Source organism: Galeopterus variegatus, unplaced genomic scaffold, assembly GCF_000696425.1.
Source record: "Galeopterus variegatus unplaced genomic scaffold, G_variegatus-3.0.2 Scaffold297, whole genome shotgun sequence".
Taxonomy (NCBI): domain Eukaryota; kingdom Metazoa; phylum Chordata; class Mammalia; order Dermoptera; family Cynocephalidae; genus Galeopterus; species Galeopterus variegatus.
In genome coordinates this window covers 137,521-152,382 of record NW_007726408.1, presented here as the reverse complement: position 1 = coordinate 152,382, position 14,862 = coordinate 137,521, and the positions used below count along the sequence as shown (strand labels likewise).

The 14,862-nt window shown below is 34.2% G+C and overlaps 1 protein-coding gene across 1 annotated transcript in view; it reads left to right on the top strand.

Annotated features, from left to right (window-relative positions):
- Window positions 1-3,340: 3,340 nt before the first annotated feature.
- MUC19 (mucin 19, oligomeric) overlaps window positions 3,341-14,862 on the top strand; it is a gene marked incomplete at its 3' end in the record, with an annotated part of 133,578 nt that continues 122,056 nt past the window's right edge. Inside the window, exons 1-10 of the mRNA XM_008567143.1 lie at window positions 3,341-3,385; window positions 3,467-3,650; window positions 7,659-7,718; window positions 8,411-8,639; window positions 9,401-9,518; window positions 9,958-10,018; window positions 10,242-10,339; window positions 13,098-13,308; window positions 13,979-14,101; window positions 14,649-14,772. Coding sequence (XP_008565365.1) covers window positions 3,341-3,385; window positions 3,467-3,650; window positions 7,659-7,718; window positions 8,411-8,639; window positions 9,401-9,518; window positions 9,958-10,018; window positions 10,242-10,339; window positions 13,098-13,308; window positions 13,979-14,101; window positions 14,649-14,772 — 1,253 coding nt within the window. The remainder of the gene's footprint in view (window positions 3,386-3,466; window positions 3,651-7,658; window positions 7,719-8,410; window positions 8,640-9,400; window positions 9,519-9,957; window positions 10,019-10,241; window positions 10,340-13,097; window positions 13,309-13,978; window positions 14,102-14,648; window positions 14,773-14,862) is intronic.

Below are 14,862 nucleotides of genomic sequence, written 5' to 3'. Positions count from 1 at the left end.
GCATATTGATGATTAAATCTTCACAGCTGTATTCTCCTCTCTTTCTTGAGTTCTTAGAACCATGACAAAATAATCTGGATGTGGTGATTAAGTCAATCAGTGGTGTATGTTGTTCCAAATCCCACCAAAGTAAAGGGACTTAATACAAAACAAAATGTGGCTTTTCATAGTGTCATAATCAGATCACTTTTATATTCTGTGCTTGCAATGCTATTTTCAAATAAAATTTTCTGTCATTCACAGAAAATGGCTTTCTCTTCGGTAGTACATCTTCTGGTGACCCAGACAGAAAAAAGGACTCTCGTGGTTCACTTCTTGGCTTTGGATTTAGTGCTCCAGGAGAGGCTGAATACAGGGTGAGAGAACGTCGGGATACTGAGAGTTCTGAGTCGGAAGACACCACAGCAGGTACTGTTAGAGAAAAAATGCTTATGCTTTTTTAAATTTTAATTTGGGATAATCTGATAATCTTTGTTTTATTTAGAGCACAGTGGAGACTCTAAAGGCACTAATTCCAGTGCCAGTGAGAGTGATAAATTCTGTCTGGCGAAGATATGTTTACATTAAATTAATCCTTTTCTTGATAATCTTTTATTTTCTCATGCTATCTTTCTACTTGGTGTTATTGTTATAATGGTCAATCATTTTTGGTGACATTTTTCAGTGTATACATCAATAATTTAAAATGCTCCCTGGACCTAAATGCAGTAGGGTCTCTCCACTCATGTTTCTGTGTCCAACCACAATTTATTTATTTTTTATTTATTTATTTATTTATTTATTTATTTTTTTCCCTTTTTGTCTTTTGTGTCCGGCAACGGATCGCAACCCTCAGTGTTGCACCCGTACCGGACCGGGACCGGCAACGGGATCACAATCCTCGGTGTTGCTCCCACACCTCGCTCAGCCAGTGAGCGGGAACCGGTCTGTATGTGGGATCCGAACCCTCGGCGGGAGTGCCACCGCACTCCCAAGCGGCGCACTGTAGCAGTGCGCCACCGGGCCAGCCCACAATTTATTTTTTACACCAGGATTCTCTCTTTAAATTGCACACTTAACTTGCTGAATAATCTTATAAAGCAGGGCTTCTAAATAGCTTGTAGCCTGCAATTTTGTTTTGTTAGGAAAAAAATTTAATTTCTTTAGGTGGAGCATGTCTGGTTTAACATATTTCTCCCTACTGACATATGCAAAATTTACTTAACTTGCCTGGTCCCTGATATCTTTATAGTTGATACCTCTACAAAAATGGGAAAGAAGGAGGTCCAGTGAGAAAAATAAATTAAATATTTTATATTGAAATTGAATCTTTGAACCCATATAGTGATAACTGAAAAGAGAGAAATAGCTTTGGGTCTAGGAGTGTGGTTGAAATATCTTTAGGAAGGATACAAAAGTTTTCTATCACCTGTCCAGTCACCTGTTTTGGGACTGACAAACTCAGTATTACTTATGAGCTAGTGCTTCACTTTTCTTATGGAATTGTCTCAAACCTCATGCCATATGCACCCCTGATTACATTATGTAGAATTATGTATGGAAAGATGTATGGGGGTGGAGGAAGTAAAAGAATACATCAGAAACTATGATGTATACCTAGTCCAAGCAATGTGCATCAATTAATTTCTTGTATTATATAAACGAATGCAACTTTTCTCTGATAATGATTGTATTTTTGTCTAGTAGATGAAATCAGTTCAGCTGGTGGTATTGCCCACAGTGTCTCTGGTGGTATGGAATTTGGTGGTACTGCTTGAAATAAGATGAAATTGGTAGGGTAATTCTGGCCAAAACGGAATTGATACAAACACAGTAAATGGATTAGCTAGCTCTGATTCTGCTGCCAGGGAAACAAATATTCCAAGTTGTTTCTTAGTTTCTGTTTTTGAAAGAAAAATCAATTAATTAGCTATGCAGGGATTGGCAGTTTTTGTTTTTTTTTTTTTAACCAATGCAAATTTAGTTTTAGAGGAATACATGGGAAAGATTTGTAAGCTATATGTTTGGTTCTTGAGGCATCTGTGTTATCTTCAACAGAAATCAGTGATTTAAACACTGCAGTGAAGACACAAGTAGGTTGGAGGCTTTTATTGACGGTGCTTGGCTCTGGGAGGAAGCGACCCAGTTTCGATCCCTGGTCTTTACCACTAACCTGCTGTGGACTTTGAGAAATTTATTTAAACTCTTGATCCAAAGTTTTGTCACCTGGAACAGAAAAATTTGGGGCCCGTATTTCTGTACGATGTTTACATTGCTAACTTCTTAAGTTCTATTACTCATATTTGAACTAGTTTTCTTGGAAAACAATGCCAGAAAAAAACAATTTACAAAAGTGTGAATAAACAGCATTTTATATTCAGAAATTAAAACTAGTGAAGAAGTGAGAGTCCATGAAGTATAGTAACCTTACGTTCTTTTCGTCAGAGTGATTTACCTTAAAATATGTGGACGTGGACATGGGTTGAAACAGAAAGAACAGCAAGGAGTTCATTGATGGCAAATCCATGGGCCTTGGCTCTCATGTCAACAGCTCAGGAATTCTGATCCAGACTCTATTAATAAAAAATACAAATAATTTTAATTCTTTGTTTATTGCTCCTTAATATTTTAATTTTCCGTTAGTTAGAAACATTTTGCCTTTTGATTTTGGAGTTGGTGGTGAAAAGAAGGGTGAATTGGGATTGGTTTTGCTAATTTTGGTTCATGGGGAATTGACTTCAGTGGTCTTGAACAAAAAAACTTTGATGAAAATGAAATAGTGAACACTGGAAAATCAAGTTTCAGTGATCTAGATATTACTACTCAGATTATGTGCATTAAAGGTAAAGAATCATAAGATGTTTTTAAATATTCCCTGCTAACAATGATTTTTTTGTTTAAATTTCAACAGATAGCACCAATACAAGAAGTGGGGCTGGATTTAGTAGCAGTGCCTCTGTAAATTTGGGATTTAGTTTGGGGACATCTGGTCAAAAAGAATTGAAAATCAGTGGAGCTGATGGAAGTAAAATTAGTGGCAGTGGTTTTGCTGGGGGTGGGGGCGAAGCCTTAGTCTTTGGATATAATGCCCATAGTTCAGGTATTCCAACTAAGGCTTACTCTTGAAAATTATAAATGAATTAATTGGTTAAAATACTTTTCTCATAAAACAACAAAAAATTAATTAATCAATATGAATTTTAATAACATTTTGATTTTTCTATTAGTTGGAACCAGGTTTGGAACTCGGAGCAGGGAAGGGTGACAATACATTTGGTTTTGGAATTTCTGGTTCAAATTCACTTGGTGACGGTGGCATTAGCAGCAAAACAGTTGAAAAACAACAGTTGAAGGAAATAAAATGGGTAGTTCTGGAGGATCTATTTCTAATGGTCTACGTAATGATGTCTATTTTTTTGTACCTGCACATTTCTAAATTTTAAAATGTTTTCAATACACACTGTGACAACCATTTTATATTCTGCAGGTGATAACCAGTTTGAGAAGTGAAAATCAATTTGTTGGTGGTGGCTCTGGAAATTTGAAATCCAGTGTATGGGATTCTGGTCAAAAGGGATTTGGAATCAATATGATTGGAGGGGATGGAATGAGTGGCAGGATGTTTGCTGGGGCTGGATTCAAAGACCTTGGATCTGATGCCAGTAGTTCAGGTATTCTACCCAGTCTCTGTTCCTGAGATGTCCGACTGAGTTTCAGATATTCACTATTTTATTTAATAATGTCTTGATTTTTCTTCTAGTGGGAAGGCTTGGGTCTTTTGAGTTTGGACTTGGAGGAAGGAAGATTGGAGCTGAATTTGGTTTTGGAGATTCTGATTCAAATCGTTTGATGACAATGGCCTTAGTGCAAATGGAATAAAACATACTAGAGAACCTAGTTTCAGTGGTAGGGTTGCTGATAGTTAATTTCTGTGCATAACAAATTTCTGAATTATAAAATGTATTACACATGTTCTGGTGACACATTTTTAATATTCTGATAGGAGTATCAGTGTAAGAAGTGGATGTGGAACATGCCTGTGACTTTTGGAAATTCGGGATTTGGTGTTGGGGCATTTGGTGAAAAGTAATTTGCAGTCAGGGGACTGATGGAGTGGGCAGCAGCACGTCTCTTGGGATTGGATCCATGTGTCTCAGTTCTGATGCTTGTAACTCAAGCATTCTACCAACCTGCATTCTATCGATGAAATGGATTTCAAAATTTCATCATCTTTTAAGATAGCAGTTTAATCTTTCCATTAGAAGGAAGGACCTAGTTTTCTGGCTTTGGAAATGGAGAAAGAAAGGGTAGAATTCAATTTGATTTTGGAGATTCTGGTTCAAATAAGTTTGGTGACAATGGCTATAGTAGTATAGACTTTGGTGGAAATGGAGTAGGTGGTTCTGGAGGCTCTAGTTTCAATGCTCTAGATACCAGTAGTTAATTTCTGTGCACAGAAAAATCTGAACAATGGCATGCATTGAACGTAATTATTATGACCATTGTTTTGTATTCAGCAGGTGGTTCAAGTGCAAGAAATGGGGTTGACTATTCTGATGGTGTCTTTGAAGATTCAGTAATCAATTTGGGGTCATCTGATCAGCAGGGATTTGGAGTCAGTGGAATTGTTGGGAATGGAAAGAGTAGCAGTGGATCTACTGAGGCTGTGTACTTGAGTCCTGGATCTGATATCAGTGGCTCAGGTATCCTAACCTGGACTCTGTTCCCAAGAAATTCCAAATAACCTCTTCCTTTTTTATTTCTTTCAATCACATTTTGATTTTCCATTAGGAGGAAACACTATGTCTTCTGGTTCTGGAAGTGGTGAAGAAAGCGAGGGTGCATCTGGACTTGTTGGTGCTTCTGGAATAAACAAATTTGGTGCAGCTGGCCTTAGTGGTACAGGTACCTGTGATACTGGACAGGATGTTACTGGATCTGGTTCCCACAGCATAGGCATTGAGATTTGTTTCTGATGATTAGAAAGTCAGGATTCTAAAAAATATTTTTAAATAACAGTAAAAATTTTGATGATTAATAATTTTAAAAAGCAAGCCAGAATCCTGAAAGGTTGAAATGCATTTAGATATGATCGGGCAAAAACCATTGATCATTTGTTGGCATAGGATGTAGAACTGACTTTATGGCTGTGAATATATCAATGCAAAATTCTTTCTGTTGCCTTTATGCAAAACTGGTTTGGAGTCCATTAAAGAGGTGGTTATAGTGGCAGTTGATTTGTTCGGCTCAAACGTTGTATCCTGAGTTTGGACTTGGTGATTTTTGCTTTGCGGTCCATTCCTGAGAAGAGTAAACTAGTTCTAACCTTTTTGAAAATCTCATAAAATTTACTATTTCCACTTAATGGAAACATTAGATTGACTAGTCTTGAAATTTGTTGTGAAAATTGTTAAAATAATATTTGTTACTGATAGGAGACTGTCCTGATGCTGTTAGCAGTATTGAAATGTCTTGGGAGCCACTTGTGTAGGTAACCACAGAATGTGCAGTCTCTTGTGGGCAGTGGACCATTCGTAATGAAATGGGTGCTCTGACAAATATTCAAGGTTCATCTTTAGAATGCAGGTTTAGGATTAATACTTTCTTTTAAAAGTGAAATCTAATGGGCAAGAGAAATGATGTAGTGTATTAATGGTTGGCCTAACTCAGGATTGACTATCAATGTAATCTGTTCAAGATTGTTCAAGATTGTTCAAGATTGGTCATACAGAAAAAATAATTCTATTTTGATTCTCCTTAATCTTTGGACATCAATTTTGAAGTCAACACTTCAATGGAACTAAGGCATTTGAAATCATTCATTATATATTGGCACTGATTTTGTTTAATTGCAATCGGTACAAATGGTTTAAAAGACACTGAATTTCTGAACTCAGTTTTGCTGCCATTAATTCAGGTATTCAAAAAGTTTTATTCCTGAGAAATGTACTCAGAATTAACTACTTCTTATCTTTCTATCATGCAGTGGCTGTCAATTTGAGATTTTTTTTCTATTTTGAAATCAAATTTTGACTGCTTTGGTTTTTCCATGACAGGTCGACTTGTATTAAGTAGTGTTCTTTCTCGTAGTGTACATAATGGCAGTAAATCTAGTGGCTTTGCAATGGGAAGTCTGGATCTCTTGACAGTAGTGAAGGTGACAGTTAATCTAGATTAGTGGTTTTCATATTTCCAGGTTCTATGAATGCAGAATCCTTTGTTTAATGCACATTTTGAAATGGTACCTGGATTTTACAAATATAAAACAATTCAAAGTGAGAGCAAGTTTGGTTTGAAAATGGGATAGGAGACCCAGAGCACTTTCTGCTCAACCCTTGTCTCTTTCCCTGGACAAGTTTTAAGACAATTGATCTGGAATAAATTGATTTGGTGGCAGCTAATTTAGTGGCAAGTGATTAACTTTTGTTACTCCAGCAGGTTGTTGAGATGATAATATTCTTTTCTTATACAGCTTCACACGGCCTAAGTCTGCTATCATTAGCATTATTGGACTTGGATACTTAAGTTTTGTTTTTTTTTTTATAAATCATTTTACCAAGTAAAATTATGTACAGAAATCAGCCTAATCATTTTGTATTAAAATAGGTGTCACAAGCTCATCTGAATACAGTACATCTGGACCACTCAGTACTACAGGTAATTTGATTTATGACTTTGGGTGTTTAAAAAGATAGACACACACACACAATTTAAAAACGTTCTGTTGATTACTGTTGATTATTAGTTTACAAGGACCTGATATTATTGTGTTTCTCATATTAAGTTTTTAAGATCTTCTTTTTGAGTTTAGATGACCAACTGGATATTTAAAACAATTTAATGAATAAGAGAGATTGAATTATATTTTAAGGAAATTCGAATAAAATATAGTGCAACTTCTCCTTTATCATTTTAGTATATTATTTTTTAAATGCCCTTACAAATGAATTAAAAGTTGAATGTATTTCTGGTCATTCTGAGTAAAGACAACCTGTAGTAAAAAGAAGTGGCTTCATGACAGACAATAAATAGCATTGTGAAAAATATTTTAAAATTCTATCAAAATATCCACTTTTGTTATTGTTTCTGTTATGTTCTGCTTGCTTTTAGGGCTTGCCCTAAGATTTCATATAAATTTACATGGTTACTTAAAAGGGTCATTAGAAATAAACAATCATAGGTAACTTAAAGTTTTGAGGCATATAGATTTTTCCCTTTGATTAGAAGAATTGAATTATCTTCATGTATAGATAATTGAATTATTATTATTAAGTTATAGACTGATTGAATAAAATGTACCTTGGGCCTATTTGTGTCATGGCTCTGATAAAAATTGGCTTGCAGAGTTTTATTTTTGAAGTTCTAAACAGTAGTTCTGTAAGAAATGCAGCATATGTGAGTAATAGTACATGATGTCAAATGAGTAAGCTCTTAATGATTTTTGAATATCCTATGGCTGATTCCTCCCAGAAAAGAATATGGACTGCAGATATAATCACATATGTGATTTTGGACAATCTCAGCTCTCACAAGGTCAAATTATATATTCAGGATATAGAAATTCATTCATTGTCTTCGATACCAGCTTCTAAATTCCCATGTAGGAGTCCCAATATCCTGTATATTAAAAAACAGTATATGTCTTAAAATTTAAATAATCTATTCATTGTGTTAAATAGAAAAAGGATCCCATATTCCAGAAGCAACTCCGAAATACTCAGAAACAAATGCAATTATTGGTAAGTAAAAATGGCTCTGATATCCACCCATATTTTTATCCCCAAGCCATTTCTTAATGAGGTCATAGAGTAATCAAAATTTGAAACCAGTTTTAAAAAATTGGTCATCACCTATCTGTTTGATTCAACTGTATGGTTGAATGACAGCACATTTGTACTATTTTTCTTCCTATATATATGCATACACACAGAAAAACACATCATAGACATACAAACATATATACTTGTACATACATATATATATATACATACACATATCATACACTTATGTGTATATAGAGAAATAATATAATTCTTTACACTCATTCAATATAAATGGTACCTCATTCAGACATTAGAAAAACTATTCCTGCAAAAAAGCAAAGCAAGCAAACAAACCACATCTTCCCTCTATATATCCCTCCCATATTAGAGACAATTTCCATTTCCCTGCAGGATACAAGATGTTTTTATTCGTCTCTTTTCTTTTTTTAAAGTCAGAATAGCCAATTTGGGGCACTCCAAAGAAGGACTTGGGTACTACTTTTTATGAGTTTTTGCAGTAGTTAAAGAAAGCACTGACTGAAGGTGGTGGCTGTTAGAAGAAAATCTTTCAGTAATATTTTTTTCTTGGTACATAACTGCTTTAAAAAACAGAACTAGAAGATCCATTAATTATTCTAAATAATTACGAATATTTTCCTGTGATGTAGGTGAAGCTTCTACTTGGGGCAAAGGAGCGTATAAAGCTTTCAATGGCCGTATCTTTTCTTTTGAGTCATCGTGTGCCTACACTTTCTGCCGTCACTGTGTTGAGTCTGGAGGAGATTTCAATATTGAGATCAAACGGAATAATGATAGTGAGATTGAAAAAATAACAGTTCTAATCGACAGTAATGACATTTCTATTATTGGTGATATTATTTTAGTTAATGGAGAAAGGTAAATACCATCTAGTATTTTATATAAATGCTGTAGAATTATTTGAAGTAACCTGAGGGGAGGGGGGAAAGGTTGAATAGGGAAGAGATGGTTCTCTTTCTATTTTAATGGTCTTCTTGATATTTATAATACATTCTTGGACAGGAGTTTGATAAATGCTTAACACTTTACTATATTTTGTATTATAAAATATTATATTTATTTCTATAACAAAGTGGAAAAATTCAGTAGTTCCATTGTTTGACTATTCTGAGTATCCAGATTTTGGGCAATCTGTGTATTCAACAAAACTGCAACAGAATATTTCAGTTTTTATTTGCATGTTTAACACTGAATATAAATTTGAGGTTTTACAAATTAGATTGAAGAGATTGAAAGTTTTAGACCATTATTTTTAGAAGAGGCAGTTCAGAATTGGAAGGCATAGTATATTTGAACACTTTCCAGAATAAGAAAACCAGGCATGGTATCCTACTTTTGAACATTTCAAATTATTTCATCATTTTTTTTGACACTGAACCAGTGTTTCGTCTTGTTAATTTCTCCAAAGCCCCAAGGGATCTATTAATTTTTCCTGAAAAATTCTTCCAATATTATAAAAAAGCATTGTGTCTCTTTTTGTAAAATGATAAGAAAATTTTAATATTTACTAGCCAATATTGTACTTAAAAGATACTAAATATAGAAACATGAATTATCAGAAAAACATGCTATAATGACATTTCTTACATTTATATATACTTACATTTTATACTTTTCAGTGTACAGATACCATATAACAATAAGTTGATTCACATTAAAAAATATGGAGAACACAATCTCCTGAACAGCCGTAGAGGAATCCTATCATTAATGTGGGACAAAAATAACAAACTGTCAGTAAGTCGATCTATAATTTTCTCATAATCCTTTGCTTTTTACTCTTTATTTTCAGTTATAAAAACAATATACTGTAAGGAAAGTAAGAATTAAGGTTTATTGAGAAATCTATATGCATTAGTCACTATACTAAGAGTTATCTTATTTATTATCCCAAATACATACTATTATTAATCTTATTTTGCAGGTGATGAACTCAGGAACTACAGGCTAAGAAAAGTTAAATAATCTGCTCAAAGACACCTAGTTAGGAAATGGTGAAGTCAGGAACTATTCTAAGTATTAGAGATTGGTCCTTTGAAAAGGCTCTCTAGTACACCCCTAAATAACCATCTTAGATATAATGAAATATGAGGAAGCCCTGTCCTTTGGTTTGGGCAAATTTAGTCTTGAGATGTTTTCAATATTTTATAAACATATAAATGTATTTTTTTTAAAGCTCACTCTTCACAAGCAATATCCAACTTGTGGTCTTTGTGGTAACTTCAACAGCACTCCAGGTAAGATTTCGATGGATTATGCCTAAGAAAATTGCTTCTCAAAAGAAAATAATAAAGTAATTTTTCATATTTGGATAAACCTAATAATGATTTGTCTTTGTCTAAAAAATGAGAAATTATTAAAATGAAAAAATACATTTATGTTGCCAAGTCCATATGTAGCTAGAAATCAATGTACATAATATAAAGAATATCTTAAACTAAACAATGCTTTCTTTTTAAGGGCAAGATGTCAATGAGCACATTGCCAATAGTAAAATTCCTGGTGATTGTCCCAATGCTGTTAGTAAAAGCTATGAGGTTTGTGAAGATGGATTACAGGTAAGAAAGTTATATTTCATCTTGTAGCAAATTTCACCAATATTCCCCTTGATTTCTTTTTGTAAAAATGAGTTTTATTGTATATATTTGAGGTATACAATATGATGTTATGGGACACATAGACCATACTAAGATTACTATATTGAAACAAATTAATGTATCCATCATCTCACATAGTAGCTACCAATTTTTTTTTTTGTGGCAAGAGCGACTAAATCTACTCATTTACCATGAATCCCATGTACAGTGCAATTTTATTACCTAGAGTCCTCATGTTATGTTAGATCTCTAGATGTGTTCATCCACATATCAGCTACTTTATATCCTCTGACCTGCATCTCCCCATTTCTTCCCCACCCCCAATATCCACTTTTCATTCTCTATCTCTGAATAGTTGAACTTTTTTTTTTTTTTTTGGATTTCACATATATGTGAGACCATGAAATATTTTTCTTTCTGTGTCTGGCTTATTTTACTTAGCATAACGTCTTCCAGGTTCATCCATGCTGTGGCAAATGTCAAGATCTCATTCTTTTTTTTTTTTTCTTCCTTTTTTGTCTTTTTTCGTGACTGGTAATGGGATCGCAACCCTTGGTGTCACGCCCGCACCACGCTCAACCAGTGAGCAGACCGGTCTCTATATGGGATCTGAACCCTCGGCGGGAGCGCCGCTGAGCTCCCAAGTGGCGCACTCTACCGACCGAGTGCGCCACTGGGCTGGCCCAAGATCTCATTCTTTTTTGAGCTGAGTAATATTCTACTGTGTATATGTACCACAGTTTCTTTATCCATTAATCTGTCAAAGGACACAGGTTGTTTGCATACTTTGGTTATTGTGAATTATGCTGCAATGAATACAGGATTGCAAATATCTTTATAAGGTGGTGAGTTCATTTCCTTTGGGTATATAGCCCAAAGAGGAATTGCTGGGTGATATGGCAGTTCTATTTTTAAAATTTCTTCAGAAACCTCCATACTGTTTTCCATAATGGTTGCACTAATATACATTTCTACTGATAGTTTACAAGAGCTCCCTTTCCTTCACACCCTCTTAAACTTTTATCTTTTGACTTTTTGTTAACAGCCATCCTAACAGGTGTGAGGTAGTGTCTCATGGTGGTTTTAATTTGTATTTTCCTTATGAATAGTGATGCTGAGCAACTTTTCGTGTACCTGTTAGCCATTTTGATGTCTTCTTTGGAAAAATATCTATTTAGGTCTTTTGCCCATTTTTAAATTAGGTTCTTTATTTTTCCACTATTGTTTTATGTGTTTTTTATAAATTTTGGATATTAACCCCTTATCAGATATATGGTTAGCAAATATTTTCCCCCAATATGTAGGCTACCATTTTGTTTTGTTGTTTGTTTCCATCACAGTGCAGAGACTTTTTAGTTTGATGTAATCCCATTATTTATTTCAGATTTTGAGGCCTGAGCTTTTTCGGTATGACATGCAAAAAATCATTTCCAAAACTGATGTTCAGGGGCTTTTCTCTTATGTGTTCTTCTAAGAGTTTTATAGTTTCTGGTCTTACATTTAAGTCCTTTATCCATTTTGAGTTGATTTTTGTGTGTGATGTAAAGTAAGTGTTTAATTTCATTCTTTTGCATGGGGAAATTCAGTTTCCCTGTATCATTTATTGAAGACACTATCATTTCCTCATTGTGTCCTCTTGGTGCTCCTGTCAAAAATTTGTGGACAGTATATGTTTGGGTTTGTTTCTGGGCTCTCTATTCTGTTCCACTGGTCTCTGTGTCTGTTTTTATGCCAGTGCCATGCTGTTTTGATTTCTACAGCTGTGTAACCCCTGGTTTCAATTTAGGTGGCCACTGTCTTCTTCTCAGCACTAGTATCTAAATCTTAGAATTTTGCAAGTGCTTCCTTTCTAATGTCCTTCTAATGTTTTTTGGCTTTAGTCTAGCTGTAGATGCTGAAATAAGTTTTTTTTCCCCCAAAACATTATGATATTTACTATATATTAGTATAAAAATTCTAATTACTTTTGCATAGTGTTTTAGTTTAGTTTAGTATTTAGTTTTTCTGTAAACAAAATTCATCCCTCCATTCTCATCTCTTGATGGGTACAGACTAGACTCTTCTCTTGGAAATCCATGTACTGCATCCAAGTCCTTTATTTTGCACCAGACATCCAGTCTAAATTGTTATCTCCCATATTCTTTACTTTCTTTTTGAAAAAAGTTACAGATAACATTTTTGACTACAATATTTAAAATAGTCATCATTTATGCTGTGAATTTTCCACTCTTATGTAATTTTATGTTGAATTTGATAGATTGCATTCATTTTATGACTGAATGAATGTTCACATATTCATATTTCAATCTAGAAAAAAATTTTCAGTATCAAGAGATGTATGGATAGAATGGAGACACTTTTGTTTTATTGACAGTGGGTGTTGCATTTATAGCCATCTTGTCATCCTCCAGCAAAGCAAATTAAGCCATGACAGTATATAAGATCATCTACCATCTTCCTGTGAATCTCTCCTTGATCTTCACAGCTGGAATTGCTTTCTCTTTTCTCTGTTACCTTGTATAGTAAAGTCACTTTAGCAACTATAATATTGAAAAACCTTCATTTCAACCAATATCCAAGTATTCTATCCTGTCAAAGCTACAGAATAACATGAAAAACAAAACAAACTTCTGTGTTATCTTTTCCTAAAAATTATCTCAATTGCCCATTTTTCTTGTTTTAATTAAACATTTAGTAAAACATGTTTTTTTTTTTGTAGTACTGTAACAAAATTATTGGAACTTACTTTGAGAAATGTGGAAAGGTTGCCACTTCATCCGATGACTACAAAATGATTTGTGTTGATGAGTACTGCCAAAATAAAGAAAAAAATTCTACGTGTGACACTTTCTCAGAATTGTCCCGCCTCTGTGCCTCAGATGGTTCTGGCATCTTTGAATCCTGGAGAAACGATTCCGATGTGGTTTGTGGTAGGTTTTTAACTTCACTATAGATTACAAATTGATAAGTTTCTATAACACTTTAAAGTTAAGCTGCATCTCAAAGTAATCTCCTGAAATGATTCTAAGCCTTAGAAGGGATCTCCCAGATGATGGAGTCTTGTCTCTCACATGTACTTATGAGGAAACTGAGGCTCGTTTTGGTGTTGTGACTTGTCTCAAGTCTCAGTACTTTGTGTTAAGATCTTAATTAGGAACTTTGTAGTCATTACAGTAAGAAAAATCATGGGGAAAAATGAGTAAATTCTGTAAAAAATCACTGGAAAATTTATCAAAAGTATACTGAGTAGTACTATAATTTTCTTCCAAAAAGATTAATCAAACATAAATATGAGCTTCATATGAATATAATTTCTACTTATGCTTATGTCAATCCCTATAATACAAGTAGAATATCGATTTCAACTTGAGATGAAATTATACACAATGTACATTTCCTCCAAATTAAGTATTTTAGAATAAAACAATGCATGGGACATTGGCATAATTTGATTATACGGAGTGTCTTTAAAGACTGATTTATATTTTGAAAATTAGACTGAAAGAATCCCATTTGAAAAGCTCCTTATTAGAATATTGCATGTTTATCACATTTGTTTTCTTCTAATTTCCATGTATACATATTTCTGTATTTCTCCAGAAAAACATACATGCCCAGAAAAACATATCTACAAAGAATGTGGACTCTCAAATCCTCCAAGTTGTTCTAATGTGGCTCCTTTTCAAGACAGTGAATGTGTGAGTGGCTGCACCTGCCCAGAAGGTAATCCACCTCTGAGAGTATTTTACACTAAAACGGCTTAAAAAGACGTGGCTCACGTATAGTGGTATCTTATTTGTAACAAGATATTTCAACAATTCAACTATTCCTAATTTATCCTTTTTGTAAACTGCAGAGGAGGGTTGGAAAGACTTTTAAAGCTAACGTGAATTTCTGTCTCTACAGTGCCTGAGGGCTCTGGTACTCCATAAAATGTGAGGGTACTTCAAAAAGTCCATGGAGAGATTTGTATTAATTTTCGATCCAATTTCTCCATGAACTTTTGAAGTACCCTCCTATTTTCTAGTACTATATTGGGCTTAATATGACTGTGCTCTGTGGAGCAGTAACTCAGGCTCAGAAAAATTATCTATACTCTTGCTAGTTCTCAAATGAGGAGTAATTGCTTAAACAAGAAATTGCCATTTGTATTGTGTGTTTACACTTGAAAAAACTAGATCAAGAGTGAGTGATTTCATAATATACTGCTGGACAATTTGCTGACGTTTATATAGTCTTGAGATTAACCTGATCTCAAAATGTATTCTAGGTTATCTATTGGATGATATTGGAGAAAAAGGGAAATGTGTATTAAAGGCTGAATGTCCCTGTGAATCCAGTGGAAAAGTGTATCAGTCAGGAGAAGTCCGAGAAGGCCCCTGTGGTTCTCAGTGGTATGTGTGTGCTTTTTCTCCACATTTTATTGATGGTGAAATAATAGGAATATTTTTTATCTAATTTGAAAAAGATTCCTAAATGCACCT